This window comes from Geotrypetes seraphini, chromosome 11 (genome assembly GCF_902459505.1).
Source record: "Geotrypetes seraphini chromosome 11, aGeoSer1.1, whole genome shotgun sequence".
In the NCBI taxonomy this organism is placed as follows: Eukaryota; Metazoa; Chordata; class Amphibia; order Gymnophiona; family Dermophiidae; genus Geotrypetes; species Geotrypetes seraphini.
The window spans coordinates 18,715,295-18,732,051 of NC_047094.1; the positions used below are offsets into that span (position 1 = coordinate 18,715,295).

At 37.9% G+C, this 16,757-nt stretch overlaps 1 protein-coding gene across 1 annotated transcript in view; it reads left to right on the forward strand.

Moving 5' to 3' along the window:
• Positions 1-215: 215 nt before the first annotated feature.
• The window catches only part of INTS1 (integrator complex subunit 1), a 70,334-nt gene continuing 53,792 nt past the window's right edge, over positions 216-16,757 (forward strand). The window contains 5 exon segments of the mRNA XM_033963862.1: positions 216-519; positions 8,845-9,138; positions 9,588-9,784; positions 14,648-14,785; positions 15,922-16,081. Of these exon segments, the coding sequence (XP_033819753.1) occupies positions 462-519; positions 8,845-9,138; positions 9,588-9,784; positions 14,648-14,785; positions 15,922-16,081 (847 nt within the window). The 5' untranslated portion in view covers positions 216-461.

Here is a 16,757-nt window from a genome sequence, read left to right on the forward strand (position 1 = left end):
AAAACATATACAAAATTTATAACACAGCACATTTCTCTTCCTTTTGCTCCGTTCAGGACCGTTCTCTCCTCCTTCCGATAGATGTCAGCAGCGACGCCCCGCAGGCGCTCCGGGACTCCGAGGCTCCTCTCGCGCCGCGCCCAGTATTAGCGTCTCCTCGCTGATAGCGCTCTGATTGGACGACCCCCCGTGGCTAGACGTCTGATTGGACGACCCCCCGTGGCTAGACGTCTGCACGCTGGGACGCTTGCGGGGCAACTAGGAAGCCGGGGAAGAGCACCGGCGCTACGTCTGGGTCCCCGGAAGAAAGAGGCCGTGGATGAGAGCCCCGAGCCGGAAACAGCCCCTGACCCGTGTGCAGACAAAAAAAAGGGGGGAGGGGTTGACCTTTGCGAGGCTTCCCCCTGCCTTAAGGTCTTTCCCGCTCTCTTAAGTAACTGTATCTGAAGCGCTGGAGCGGGATGAACCGTCCAAAGCCAGCCACTGTGCGGCGGCCCAGCGCTGCGGCCAAGACATCTGGTGAATAAGAAAGCATTTTCTGGGTTCAGGGTGATAATAACTGACAGTGATTTGCGTCTCAGGTTCCAAGTTTATTAATATCTCGATATACCAATATACCGTCTATCACAAAATAATATTTAGGTGGCTTACAATTAATAAAATAAACAGTCAAACCTTGGTTTGCGAGCATACGTAATTCGTTCCAGAAGCCTGCTTGTCATCCAAAGCACTCCTATATCACAGCGAATTTCACAATAGGAAATAATGGAAACTCAGGCAACTTTAATACAAAATACTATACATACTTGTATTACAAGACTTCACTAATTTAGAACAGTCACTACACCTGCAGTGTCAGAGAGAGAACTATCGGCTCAGTTGTGATGTGACAGGTGCATACTGTATGTACTCGTATTGCAAGACTTGCTTGTTTAGAACAGCGTCAGAGAGAAGAACCAGAGAGGCATAGAGGGATATGGGTGACTTAATTTGCGCCAGGTGCACACCTGCCAGGGCCTCCGCGTGTGCGGATTGCCGGACTTGATGGACCATAAGTCTGATCTGGTGATGGCAGTTCTTATGTTCTCAGTTGTTTTGTGACGCATGTATACTGTATGCACTCATTTTGCAAGACTTTGCTCGTTTAGAACAGTCACTACACTCTTGCAGCGTCAGAGATAGTAGAGCCATCGGCTCAGTTGTGATGATGTGACACGTGAATACTGTATGTACTCGTATTGCAAGACTTTGTTCCCCCCTCCCCCAAATGTATGCTGGACCTTATAATCTTGCTTATCTTTGGGAATGCAATGGAGAAATCAGAAAAAAAAAAAAAAATGCAAGGAAGTTTTTTTTCACCCAAAGGGTCGTGGACACTTGGAATGCGCTACCGAAGGAAGTGATCAGGCAGAGTACAGTACAGGGATTGGACGGATTCCTGAGGGATAAAGGGATCGTGGGATACTGAGAGAGGTGCTGGGATGTAATACAAGTATAGAAAGCTAACCAGGTAATAAGTATGGAAACCCAACCAAGTCGTGAATGTGCAAGACCGGAGGGTTAGGACTTCGATGAGAAGATAGGACTTCAATGGGAAACCAAGGGGGCCCCTTCTGGTTATTCAGACAGGTCGTGACCTGTTTGGGCCGCCGCGGGAACGGACTGCTGGGCAGGATGGACCTGTGGTCTGACCCGGCGGAGGCACTGCTTATGTTCTTATGTTCTTAAAACAGTCATAGTAACATAGTAAATGACGGCAGATACAGACCTGAACGGTCCATCCAGTCTGCCCATAAGTTATACTCATTAAAAAATTCATGATTATATTAACTTGTCTGTTCTTTGATATTTCTGGGCCGTAGACTGTAGTCACTACACTCTTGCAGCGTCAGAGAGAAGAACCATTGGCTCAGTTGTGATGATTTGATGAATGTATACTATATGTACTCAAATTGCAAGACTTTGCTTGTTTAGAACAGTCACTACACTCTTGCAGTGTCAGAGAGAGAAGAACCATCGGCTCAGTTCTGATGTGTGTATACTGTATGTACTTGTATTGCAAGACCTTGCTTGTATATTAAGTTAAAATTTAATCAAATGTTTTGCTTGTCTTGCAAAACACTTGCAAACCAAGTTACTTGCAATCCAAGGTTTTACTGTATTTAAAGGCAAATGTTAAAATAAAAGGGGGTGAGGGATAAAAACCCCTCACCCAATTTAGTGAAGGGGGATGCCATAACTTAAGGCTATCATCATGGGGAAGGTAAGTACATGAAGTTGCAAAAAAATACATATATATAAAAGCGAGGAAGGGGAGGATAGAGCAAGAGGGGTTGGTTTGCCTCTAAGGAGGCATTTGGATTTAAAAGCCTGGAGAGAGAATTATTCTTGGAAAAGCAGATGAAATCCTAGATTAGTTGTCATAGACGTCATTGAAGAGAAACGTTATGCGTTTGGCCTTAAATACAGGGAGAGAAGACTCTTGTTTTATATGAAGGGGCAGGGTGTTCCAAAGAGGGCACCATGACTGAGAAAATGGAATTACGGGTTGTATCATAGAAGATTTCTTGAATGGATGGAATAACAAGAAGATCTTGATAGTTTTGAACAGTGTACGACTAGAGGCAAAAGGGATTTAATATTTATCAATGAAGTGGTGGTGTTTGATTTTGTATGTGATGAGATGAGGGACAGGGAGCCAATGTGTGTCACGTAAGAGCGAGGTGACGTGGTCAAATTTTTAGCATAGTAGATAAGTTTAACGGCAGTATTTTGTAGAATTTGTAATCTGCGGATCTCTTTTCAAACCTTGAGGTAGGCTACTGTGTAACTTGTGACAGCTGCTTGGCTATAACCCCCACGCTTTGGAACTCAACTCCCAATCACTTAAGAGAGATTACGGGGCAACTTTCTTCCTTAAATTTCCATGTAAATGTTTAATATCCTGTGGAAGTGATAAATATGTATTTATGGCTCCTTCTCAGTTAAAAGATTTCTTGAAAGATAAACCTGTACAAAAAATTTCATAAATGTTACCTGATTTCTCTGCTGCCGCACAGCGGCAGCGCGTTCCTGATTCCACCCCTCAACTTACTTCCGTTGTTACCTGATTTCTCTGCTGCCGCGCAGCGGCAGCGCGTTCCTGATTCCACCCCTCAACTTACTTCCGGTACATGACTATTAAAACCAGTCACTTTGCGGCGCACGCTGAGCACACCGAGCAAGCACTGCTAGCTATTGCATGAGTCCTGAGCTTATTTTTAAAGTTATTTTAGTTTGTTTTTATGGTTTAAAATTTAGTTATTATTTTAATTGTATTAAGGTGTCATTGTATTTTTGTTTCTCAGTTGTTACCTGATTTCTCTGCTGCCGCGCAGCGGCAGCGCGTTCCTGATTCCACCCCTCAACTTACTTCCGGTACATGACTATTAAAACCAGTCACTTTGCGGCGCACGCCAAAGGAGCGCGCTTAAGGAGCAGGTTCTGCTCCTTAATGCGCTCCTTTATGCGATTCTGCAATGTGTTTCAAATAATTTCCCAAATTTTCTTTTAAATAATAAACAAAATACACCAACATTCAAGAAAATTTTATCTTTTTGCTTAATAGCTCCTTTTTTTGGCACTATTCTATTTGAAACAAAGAATTGTTGTCCTTATAATCATTTTGCTGATTATACAGATATGGACAACAATTCGTCCACTATTCCTGTTCTCTGGGGTCGTAGAGAAATTCAAAATAAAGTTAATTATAGTAATCCTCATTCAGTTCAGCCATCTAATCTAAAATCACTACCTTTAGATAACAGCTTCTTCCAGTCTTAATTTACCTCCGAATCGCAACCCTCTATCTTTAAATATAGGATTAATTAATATTCGTTCAATTAAAACAAAATTCCATCTTGTTAAAGATCTTATCATAGATAAATCATTAGATATATTATGTATAACAGAAACTTGGTTATCAGATGGCGATGAAGCCTATCTTACATTTGCCTGTCCAGATGGTTTTTCTTTTTTTTATAATCATCGGTCCTATAAAAAAGGTGGTGGCTTAGCCGTAATATTTAGAGAATTTTTACTGACCCTGGTTGAAAAATCCACAGGCACTGTCCCTATTGAATTCTTACATTTAACCATTCAAACAAAACCCAAAACAGATATATTGTTAATTTATCTTCCTCCCCCAATAAATTTGGATAATATGGCTTTCCTGATGTCCTTACTGTTTGATTTTGGTAGTTCTTCCTCAAACCCAGTAATTTTAGGTGATTTTAATATTCATTTCGATGATCAAAATAATAATTTCACTAAAACAGTTCTTTCTTATATTAATCAATTGGATCTGTTTTCATTAGTAACCCAACCGACTCACCAAGCAGGTCATACCATAGATTCAGTATTTATTCCAATTTCTATAAAGGAAAATTTTTTTTTAAATTGTTGTTTATCAGTTCCCTGGTCTGATCATTTTTTCATTTCATTAACATATATTAGCTCTTACACTAGATCTAAGTCTACACGACAAACTATTCTTTATAGAAATTTCAATGAACTTTCTTATGATACAATCCAATCTACATTCAAGCTAGATTTTTCAAATTCAGCTACTACCTCAATAGATGAATTAACCGACTTATGGAATAACGCTATTCAAAATACTTTGAATAAACTTATTCCAATTCAAAAAAAGGTTATTTCTGCTCGTAAAGTTAGGAACCCTTGGTTTACCACAGAGCTTTTACTTCACAAGAAACAATTACGATCTCTTGAACGGAGATGGAGAAAGGATAAATCCCAGGAAAATCATTCTATATATAGGGATCATATGAATTTCTATAAAACTAAAATTAATCAAACGAAAATGAAATATTATTCTGAAAAGATACTTAAAGCTAAAAATTCTTCAATTCTTTATAACATTCTTAACAAAATAACATCACATATTAATTTACAGTGTGATTCCAATAGCTTAGTTCCTACAGCCCAGACAATTGCGAATCATCTCTCAGAGAAAATTATAAATATTAGGAAGTCTTTTATAAATCCTTCTCTTATAAGTGATTCCAAACAGTTGAACTCAGACTGGTTATCCTCGAAATGTTCAAAATTCAAAATACCTAGTTTAAATGAAATAGATATGGTTCTAAAAACTCTGAATATCAAAAGTTCAAAAGCGGATTTAATTCCACCTTTTTTTCTAAAAAAATATTTTAATATCTTTGGACCTCTGATTCATATCTTAGTTACAGAGAGTTTAATTCAACAAAGGGTTCCATTAAATTGGAAAAAATCATATATTCGTCCAATCATCAAGGATAAAAAAGTTGGTCAAGATGAACTTTCTAATTATAGACCAATATCTACGATTCCATTCTTGGCTAAATTAACAGAAAAAATTGTCTTTAATCAGATATCAGAGTTTATTGAACAAACCAATGTGTTACATCCTAATCAAACTGGTTTTAGAAAACACCATAACACAGAGCACTCACTTCTTGGAATGACTTCTTCAATTCATTATTTCTTAGATCACCATCAATCGGTGCTTTTAGTTTCTCTTGATCTATCAGCAGCGTTTGATACTATTGATCACCATTTACTCCTTGCTAGACTTCAGACTATTGGGGTGACTGATGAAGTTCTAGCTTGGTTCACTTCATACTTTACTGAGCGTACCTCTATAGTTGATTTCAATAATACTGCATCTCTTCCATCCCAGGTTTCTTATGGAGTTCCACAGGGATCTATTCTCTCACCTTTACTCTTCAATATTTTTTTAGCTCCTTTGATGACTTTATGCCAATCAGTAGGATTTCAAGTTTTTGCTTATGCCGATGATATTCAATTATTACACCCTTTAAACAATAACAATTTAACTGATATCTCATCTATTAATGAGAAACTTGAACAAGTATATCATTGGCTAAACAAAAACAGATTGGCTCTCAATATTAATAAAACCAATGTGATGCTATTTCCTTGGAAAGATAGTTTCTCTCTTGCTCATCCGATATTAATCAATAATGTTCCCTTACAATCAGTTAAGAATATAAAAATTTTAGGTGTTATTTTTGATAATAAACTAAATTTCCATGATCATATCAGTAATATTGTGAAAATCACTTTTTACAGATTACGTAAAATTCGTTCCATTTCAAAATTTCTCTGTTCTAAATCACTTACTATACTTGTTCACTCTTTGGTGATGTCTAAGCTCGATTACTGCAATTCCTTATTCAAAGGGATTGCACTTCATGAAATAAAACGATTACAAATCATACAGAATACAGCAATAAAATTAATCAATAATTCAAAAAAATATGATCATGTAACACCACTTCTTAAAGAGGCGCATTGGCTTCCTGTTAATTATAGAATCACTTATAAGTTATGTATAACTATTTTCAAAACTTTGACTAATAAGACTCCTGCTTTTTTATATAGATCATTGATTCCTTATTCTACTAAAAGAATTTTAAGATCTAGCGAACAAAATCTGCTAACAATTCCATCATTAAAAATTATTAATACTAGGAGACAATTTATTTTTTCCTGTATGGCACCGCAAACTTGGAATGCCCTTCCTATTGTGCTGCGGGATGAGAAAGACTTGGGTAAATTTAAAACTGCGTTAAAAACTTTCCTTTTTAAAGACGCTTTTTTTACATAATTTATTTATTTTATAAATTCTGTTTATTGGTCAATTTATTGGGTAAATTTAAATCTGTGTTAAAATTTTACTGTTTTAATGATGCCTTCTTCACATAATTCTTTTATATTTTAAGAATGATGATTATTTGATCAATCCTGTTCTAATTACATTATTCTGTGTTTTCCTTCATTGTCTTATCTTTATTTAAAATTGGATTTCTTCCCTTCTTTTTCTTTGTTTAACTATGCTTAAATTTATTGTTTTTTAGTTATTACTTAAATATATTGTCTGCATTGTAATGTAATGTATTGTTACTGTATTTTAGATTTATATTGTAAATTTTAAATGTACATCGCTTAGAATATTTGATTAAGCGATTTATCAAGTCCCATAATAAACTTGATAAACTTGAAACTTGACAAAAAAAAAATGGCCAAATTTGCCTGTCCCTAAATAGAGAATCTGATTTACTTTTGATAATTACTTTTGTTAAGATATTAAGCGGTTCCAATAATAACTGTATCACGTAAAGTTGTAATTTCTTTTTCTTTTTGTTTATATTTGGTGATGATTTTCTTGTATTTTGTTATTTTTATATGTAACAAATATTAAATAAAGTAATAAAAAAAAGAGAGAGAGATTACATCCTTAGACATTTTAAAATCTAGCCTAAAAACATTCCTATTCAAAGATGCTTTTGAATTTTTGACCATCCTTTTAAGGATGTTCTACAAATATGCTAGTCCTGCCCTTAATGGGTCCCTCTGCTTTCCCTGCCTTTGTTTTTTTCCAGTTTTTGTTCTTTCCTATCTAAATTTTGTAGTTCCTCCCCTTCTCTCTTCGCACAAGTCAGTCATTGTTTTTATTAAATGCCTTATGTGTGTCTGTTGTAGGATTTGATGTATTAGTCATTTTAATGTTTCCCCCATATTTTAACTTTGTAAAACCACCTTGAATACTGATAAAGCGGTATATCAAATTTTAATAAACTTGGAAACTTGGTATCTGATCTTTCTGTCTTTGGGCAAAGCCACTTCCTTTTTTATTTTTTTCCTTCAGGTACAGACTTAGCTTGTAAATCACTCGGGAGACAGGGAAATATTAGGGGTCCTTTTACGAAGGCGCATCAGGGCCTTAACGCGCGGAATAGCGCACGCTAAAATGCACGCGCTAGCCGCCTCCTCTTTTACAGGCGGTAGTTTTTCGACTAGTGCGCGCTAATCTGGTGCGTGCGTTAAAAACGCTAGCGCACCTTCGTAAAAGGAGCCCTTACTGTACCTGCATGTAGTTTGCTTTGAGCTACTGTTGGAAAGGGATGAAGTGTAGTAGTAGAAATGAAGCCTTTTAATTTTGTGGGGTCATTTGAGGGGTTAATTTTTGAAGGTTTAGATAGGAACTGCACATGTAAAAACAGGGTTTATGCAACTAGAATGGCTGAATCTGCCCAAGTGAATTTTCAACTCCCTTAATACATGTGCACATTCTTTTAGCTGCAATAAGAGGGAATTTCTTGGGGGGGGGATGATTTATCTAAGGAGTAAGCTACTTTCATATGCTGAACTTAAAAAAAAAATGTTTGCATATACTTTCTTTTCAGATGGTGGAAGTATACATGCATATACTTAGCTACATAACCAAGCAAAATATGCAGCTACCTTGTATTTGAATATTGACTGTGTGTGTGTGGATTTTTTTTAAATTTTATTTCTTTATTTTATAATTCACAACAAGTGTACAGCCAAATATTAAACAATACATAAGACAATAACACTGTGTGTGGATTCATACATTAGGGAAGTCTGTTTTATAAAGGCACACCACCTTGCTCTGCTCACATCAGACCTGTAGTGTGCTAGTTAAGTGGTCTGCTGAAAATTAACCCTTCAATATTTAGGGTAAAACTGATCATGTATTCTAATTTCTTATATGTCAGTGCTTAGCAATCTTTGTTTTGTGTCTGTGATCCCATGATTGTGGCACCCTCTGCAGAAGTGCAAAATAATGATGCATCTATAGCAAATCCACCCAGGGTCTTACTCTTAACCTCAGACACAGTTTTTTGACCCATTCGGGGTCCCAACCTACACTTTGGGCAGCTCTGTTATAGGTTTTTAGTATGTAATATTGGTTTGTGCTCTGCTTTTTTGTCTCTGTACAGTACATTAATCCATCATCTTTGTTTTTCTGCATAGGTCACCCTCCTCCAGGAGATTTCATTGCATTGGGTTCTAAGGGACAGTCTTCTAATGAGTCCAAAGCACCAGCTACTCTTCTAAAGCCAGCTCCAGCTGGGTTGCCATCTGAACGCAAACGTGAAACTACAACTTCACTGTCCAGCACAGCAGGGCTATCTGGGCTCACTAAACGTCCCAAACTCTCCTCTACTCCTCCACTGAGTGCCCTAGGGCGTCTAGCAGAGGCTGCTGTAGCAGAAAAACGAGCAATTTCACCCTCTATAAAAGAGCCTTCAGTTGTCCCAATAGAAGGTAACAGTCTCTATCAGCAACTTGCTTTAAGGAAATCTTCTTTTTTTTTTTATTAATATTAAAATAACTTGTGGACATAAATCCTTTTCAGCTTCCACTACCATGCTGGAAGTAAAGGTGAATCTTTTGTAACTTTCCAGCTGATTATTATCAGATTTCTATATCCAGTTTCTTCTAATAAATGAGGGCATGCACTTGATTTTAATTATTCAGTTGGCTCTTCCTGCTTCTATATTCTCCATTCTACCCCATAAAAAAGTAACCATAATTTGTTGGGCCTCTCATCTTTGGCCCAGGTGGGTGGGGTAGAGCTCATTCTGGATATTTTACACTGGGTTAAGGAATTAACAATAATTCTGTCATTGGTTTTAGCTGCAGACACCTCTAGGATGGTTAAACCATTAGTGCAGGTAGCTGATGATCACCCTGGCTTTTTTTTTTCCATTCAGTTCTCCCTGCTGCACTTCTGGATGATATTGAAACTGCAGAGGCTGAAGGAGATGATGATAGAATTGAAGGTGTCCTCTGTGGTGCCGTAAAGCAGCTGAAAATGTACCGAGCAAAACCGGATCCCATGTTGTACTTGAGTCTGATGTACCTGGCTAAAATTAAGCCCAACATATTTGCAACAGAGGGTGTTATTGAGGTGAGTGGAGCGGTGTTGACTTTTCTTCCAACAGGATCCTTATACCAGAGAACTCAGAATTTCTTGTTTTTAACTGGTTTAAGGATTTTCTAACAAATAGATCATTCTATATTAACAAGATACTGTTCTGTCATTTGTTTGACTTGGTGGAGTTTTCCAGAGTTTTCTCCATCACTTTTTTTGTTTAATATTTGAGTTCCCAGGGTACACTGTTAATTCATCCAAGTCTTGCTCTCGTAGGCAGATGATATTTTTATTCTGGTCCTTCCCTCACAGATTTTCACTCAAACTTATTTTAGGCACATGAATGACATTTTTCTTGGCTCAACTATTAGACTTTTTCCTGACATTTCTAAAGAGACATAGAAAAGAAGAAAAAACTTTTTGGTTTATAGCCCTAGGAGCATCCTTTATCTTGAAATTTTCTTCTAAATGCTGTATCTCATTCGAGGGAAAAAATTTCCTTTTTTTTTTTTTGAGCCAAAACAACTATTTGAGTTTATTGTAGCTAGGGAGGGGAGGGGGAGTAGTTACTGGTTCAATGACTGTACTATCAATCTAGACCGGCTCTGGTTAATATCTTGCCTACCTTTTTATTTCTTTTTCTTTGTTCTTGGATCCTTAAGATTGTGGACTAAATAATTTTTCTTTTTCTTTCATCAGTCTTTTTGAAAGACTGTTATTGTAGTATCCAAATCTGTATGCAGGTGCTTGTTTATGTTTATTATAATTTCAGTAAATAAAAAAAAAAGGAATTAGACAATTGTCCGGCAGATATTCAGAGCGAGTTAACCAGCTGGGATTGGTCGCTGACTGGTTAACTCGCTTATCGGCAGCTAAATGGTCTTTTTCAGCAGCAGTTAACCAGTTAATGCCACTGAACGTTGGGGGCATTTTGGAGGCGTGACTGGTTAATTCCAATATTCGGAACTTAACTTAGTGGATCGTATATAGGATTGCATAGATAGCAGTCATGTCTTTATTAGCTAACCCATGGCTGACTAAGTCAATATCAGCTTTACCGATTATGCATTTAAAAAACCCAAAAATTCAATGCCGATGCCTTCACAGGGCCCGGCATTGAATTTCTGGCTTGAGCGCTGGTGCCGGATAAAAAAGAAAACGCTGTCCACTGTTGACTGAATATCAGCCAGTGTTATCTTAACAGACTTTTCTGCAGATTTTGCCTGTGGTTTGTTACCAAATGGGAATGATACCAGTTTTCTTTCAAGAATCTTTTTATAAAAAATTAAATAGGGTTTTGACAAAATTTATTTGGCTTGGTAAAAATCCCAGAATTGCTTTAGTGTCGTTGCAAAGGCCAATTATGGAGGGAGGGGTAAATTTTCCCAACTTTTATAGGTATCATCAAGCCTATATTTTACGTCAAGGTATGTATTGGATCCTCCCAGAGCCCACTGACAATATTCCAGATTGGTTCTGGTTAGAATGGAAACTTATGTTTCCCTTGCGTTTTAGTCATGTAGTTAGTATCAAAATGCCAAGGTTATATAAAGAGCATAAAATATTTATGGATACCTGGAAAACTTTAAGATATATAAGTAATCTAACTCCTATTCCAATAAGTAAATCAACAACTCAAATGATTTAGTTAAACCCCAAGATCAAAATTGGCGGTTTTAAAATCATCTGGAAGCATTGGATGATAGCAGGTATTCGTATTTTGGAGGATGTAATAAAAAATGGTAAGTTGCTGGAGTTTTCACAATTGCAACATAAATTTAATCTTAATAAATCACAATATTTTAGATGGTTGCAATTGAAGCAATCCATTCAGGTAGGGTTCCCTGAGTGGAAAAATCTTACTAATTATCATAGTTTGGAATTCTTATGCTTTCAGATGGATTCAATGGATCATAGAGCTGCACAGTGGTATAAATTAATATCTGGATTTGTAAATAAAAAAATAAAAAATGGTCTTAGAGACATTTGGAGCATTGAGATAAAGCATCAAATTAATGCATCTCAATGGCCACGACTTTGGTCTTGGAGGTTAAAATATACAGTGTCAGCATCTATGAGACAAACTTGGTTCTTTTTGTTGCATAGAGCATTTTGGACCCCATTTCGATTACAAAAGTTAGACAGCTCTAAGTCTAATAAATGCTGGCATTGTCATATTGAAGCTGGAACATTAGATCACCTTTTATTCTATTGTCCATTTATTCTATCATTTTGGAAATCAATTTGGCCCCAAATTAATAGGATGTTAGAAAACCCGGTAGCTTTGACATATGATACTATCTTATTTGGAACAACTATGAGAGCAAGAAGTCAAATTTCATCAAGTAACAACAAACTTTTGTTTATTTTAACTGGAATAGCAATACAACAAATAACATACAATTGGAAACAATATGACAGGTTAAATTACAATTTCTGGTGGAATTCTGTATGTCATATATACAAAATGGAACTTACCATTGCAACACAAAAAGGTTATGTGAGTAAGTTTCAGAAAGTCTGGGGACCGTTAACAGATTTTTGTAATGAATGATTAACTTTTCCTATGATAAGATATTTGATTAGAAGGGAAAGGGGTGGGATTTTATTTCTGATTATTATATAATATATCAATATTTGAATGAATTCATAATAAAATTGATTTTATGTATTATTGAATTGGGAGGGAGGGTGGGATGGGGGATTATTATATTTAATAAAAATGATATCAATTTAGATCTCTTTAATATTTTAACTTTATATAATACTAATTTCTAATGAAATGTTAAATTTAATGCTAATATGTGAGTTAATCAAGTGTGTATATTTAAGTTTTTTATGAGTTTATTTAATACACTTGTTGTAACATACAAAAATGAATAAAGAATTATAAACAAAAAAAAAGACTTTTCTGCAAAAAGCTTAAGACCTTTATGTTTCATAAATGTCTTACTTAAGATTTTTAATCTTGTCTGTAGTTTCATTTTAAGTTATTATATAAGTTTTTAATGGGGGTTGGATTCCCCCCCCTCCCCTGAGGGATTGTCTAGTTTCTTTTTTTGTAATCCGCTTTGGACCTCTTTTGAGATAAGGCGAACTAGATATACAAAAGATAAGAAAGAACATTGAGATGTAAAAATACTATTGGATCAGCAGGTACTAGCTTGTCGGATCACTGCATTGATCTGCTCTTGATTGCAAATCTGTATAATCACCTGAGAACGACTTTGTCTGTATCTTTCAACCAATGTAAGCTGAAAAGCATCCAGTGACTTTCTGTAACTTTCTTGATCTTCAGTATCCTGTTACTTTGAGATCATTACTTTGATCACATGTGTTTGTAACCTTCATGTGGCTCTATAATGTGTTAAGTCTCTGTCATGTGGCTTAATTTGCTGCTGGTGTCTCCCGTTTCCTTATACTCCTGCCTCTCATTTTGAAAACCATGTTAGGGTTCTACATTGAAGTTAAATCCCCCCCTTTAGCAGTTGTGAGAATCTGGATTACAGACTAGATTCCTGTTAGGACCATCTTAGGAGCAAAGATTACCTGCAGTCAAAGCAAAATAATATATCCCAACAGCCAGACAAACTCAAGAACCCAATACACACAATTTAATAGTAAAGCATAATCCTCAGTGGTGCTTTAGACTGGTCCAGATGAGTGGATTATGCCCTCCTGCCAGCTACTAAGGCTGTGACATCACCTTATAAGGGGTTCTGTGCATCCCTGAACCAGCCAGTATTCTCGGTCTCCAGCAGATGGTAGGTAGGTCCTGTGCATCCCAGTTCTGGTGTGGGGAGACTTATTAGACATGCCCTCTGGGTTAAACAATAATAATTGTGTTGGGCATGAGGTTCATCCCTCTCTTTTGCAGAGCCTGTGTTCCGTATTTTCTTTGGCTTCTCCCCCCCTCCCTCCCCGATCCAAACAGATTAAAAACAAAAGAAACCAGCACCACCACCAGACAAAATTTTTGCAAAGTGGGTTGCTGACCTTTGTTGGTCTGGGGCTGAGGGGTTTCAGTCTCCTGTGCAGCGCTATAGGATGGGCACACTGACAGAAACAGAGAGAGAGAGAGAGACACACACACACACACATACACTCCCACACTCATATATGCATTTTAACAGCATTGTAATGTTGGAATAATTGTTAACTAAACTAAACCATCACAGAGTTGGGGAAGGTAGACAAGGGGCCTGAAGGGTATTCGAGAGGGGTGTAAAGCTAAAGATTCACCCATGGTGCTCAGTACTTAAAAGGATGCTGGTCTTCGTGGACCATTGATTTGACCCAGCGTGGCATTTCAGATGTTCTTATGAACTTGAAGTGTTTCATGAGGGTTCAGTAACATTGAACTGTACATATACCATACCAACTCTTGCATCCTGCAAATGTCAGCTAGGAATCACTGCGGCTTCACAATATTAGAATTGCTACAGAGACATCGATATTATATAGAAATTGCATGGAAGATATGCAGAAAGAGAAATCAATTTTTACAATAGAAACTACAGTCAAACCTCAGTTTACGAGTGCACCGGTTTGCGAGTGTTTTGCAAGATGAACAAAACATTTGCCAAATCGGCACCTCGGAAACTGAGCTTGACTCGATTTACGAGCGCCCCCCCCACTGCGATCTGGCATCCCCCACCCACCCCAAACACATTCGCTAACCCCCATCCGGCACCAGCACCAACGCACAGGACATGCCGGTGCCCAAAGATCTTCCCTCTTCCTTGTGCTGGGCCTTGAGCATCTGCGCATGCTCGAGGCCTTCTAGTTCTCGCTCTCTGTGAGATTCTCGGAGTCCACCAGTTCTTGCGTTGCGATTGGCTGGGGTTTGTATGAAGGTTCTGCACCATGCCTTAATCTGCTCTTAATCATGTTTTACAGGCCCTCTGCAGCCTCCTACGCAGAGATGCCTCCATTAACTTCAAAGCGAAGGGAAACAGCCTGGTGTCCGTCCTGACCTGTAACCTTCTTATGGCAGCTTATGAGGAGGACGAGAACTGGCCAGAGATCTTTGTAAAGGTAAATCCCAGATTTCAAGGGACAGCACACTGAGTTCAGTTATGTCTGATGAAAGAGGTTCACTGTACAAGCTTTTTGAGAGCAGTTTTGAATCTCTATTACGGGGTTTGCAGATACAATTTTTTTACACTTTGTTTTCTTTTTTTTCACTCCCTTCCTTACTCATATCTTTGGGATTGTTCTTCTCTTTCTTTTTGGTCTTCTCTCCTCTCTTGATTTCCTGACTCTATGCTGGCCCTTCTTGCAGGTCCAGTCATTCATTTGGCTCAACATTTGCTACACCACTTGCCAGCCGATTTGCCACACTGTGACAGTGTTACTATTGTTTGTTGGCATTGTATATGCTACGGTGGAATTATCCACATACGGTTGATCATTGTTTTACATAGACTTGTATAAACCAAGAACTGTTTGTTATCATTGCCAGCTTTAACTGTTTTTATTGTTTTATGTATTTTATCTTACGTTATCAATAAACCTAAGAGTTCCAATTTAAGAGAATGACACGGGGACAAATTTGTTCCCGTCCCTGTGGAGTTTTGTCGCTGTCCCTGTCCCATTCCTGTAAGCTCTGCTTTAACTGCACAAGCCTTGAACACTTATGATTTCAAAGTGTTTGAGGCTTGTGCAGATGAGGACGGAGCTTAGGCACTGGTGGAATGAGGCATTATGACATCACAGTCTGAGCTCTAGAATGTTGCTACTTATGATATTAAAGTATTTGAGGCTTGTTCAGATGAGGACAGAGCTTAGGCATTGGTGGAATGAGGCATTATGACATCACAGTCTGAGCTCTAGAATGTTGCTACTTATGATATTAAAGTATTTGAGGCTTGTGCAGATGAGGACGGAGCTTAGGCATTGGTGGAATGAGGCATTATGACATCACAGTCTGAGCTCTAGAATGTTGCTACTTATGATTTTAAAGTGTTTGAGGCTTGTGCAGATGAGGAAAGGGCTTGCAGGGACAGGAAAATGAGTTCCCATGGAGACGGGGAAAAATTTGTTCCCAAGTCATTCTCTATTTCAATTCATTAACTCCATGTTGCCAATTTTGTTTCACCATTGCTTTGTCTTGTGGTTTCTCCTTTGTTCAGTGGAATACTGAGGTTAGTTGCTTGGTGTCCGTCTTGCAGGTATACATAGAAGACTCACTTGGGGAGAGAATATGGGTGGACAGCCCTCACTGTAAGGCATTTGTTGATAACATCCAGACGGCATTCAGCACAAAGATGCCACCAAAGACCATGTTGTTGCAAGGGGAGGTGTGCCGCAGTGGAGGGGATCTTAGTGCTGGTAAGATGATCCTTTCTCTGTTTTGAGGGATGAAGGTGGGGGAGGCAAAGCACGTTAAAGCTGAGTGGACCTGATGCTGGAACAGAGCTCATTAGCATGAAGAACTGAAAAGTGAATTAATTTTCATTCTATTACTTTCCAATAGTTCAAGGCAAATGCAAAATGACAAAAATAAAATATAATGGCAAACAATTTATGCATGTATCCTTAGCGTTCTCACCAGACCAGTCCAGAATGTGTGGGCGTTATGTTCATTGACCAGCAGTAGAACCCTTGGGCCTGGGACTACAGTGTTCCCCCGGTCGTTCGCGGTAAGCGGTTCGTGGTCCCGGTCATTCGCAGTATTTTCTGACCGTGAACCAGGTCACTGAAAGGGGAGCATTGGATTAAAATGAAACTTGCAACAAGGATGTTTTCTGTTCTAAATAGCCCAATCTAATGCTCTTTTTGTTCAACCTGGGGTTGAGAAAGGAAGACCCGCTCTGTCCTTACCCTTTGCCTAACTTTTTATTTATTTATTTAGTCGATTTTCTAGCCTGTCCTCCCAGAAGAGCCCAGAACGGGTTACTAAAAGTTAGTTTTATAGATCTAGTCATCAACTCGTACGAAGAAAGACTGAGCAAATTGCAGCTCTACACTCTCGAAGAGAGTAGGGAGAGGGGAGACATGATTGAGA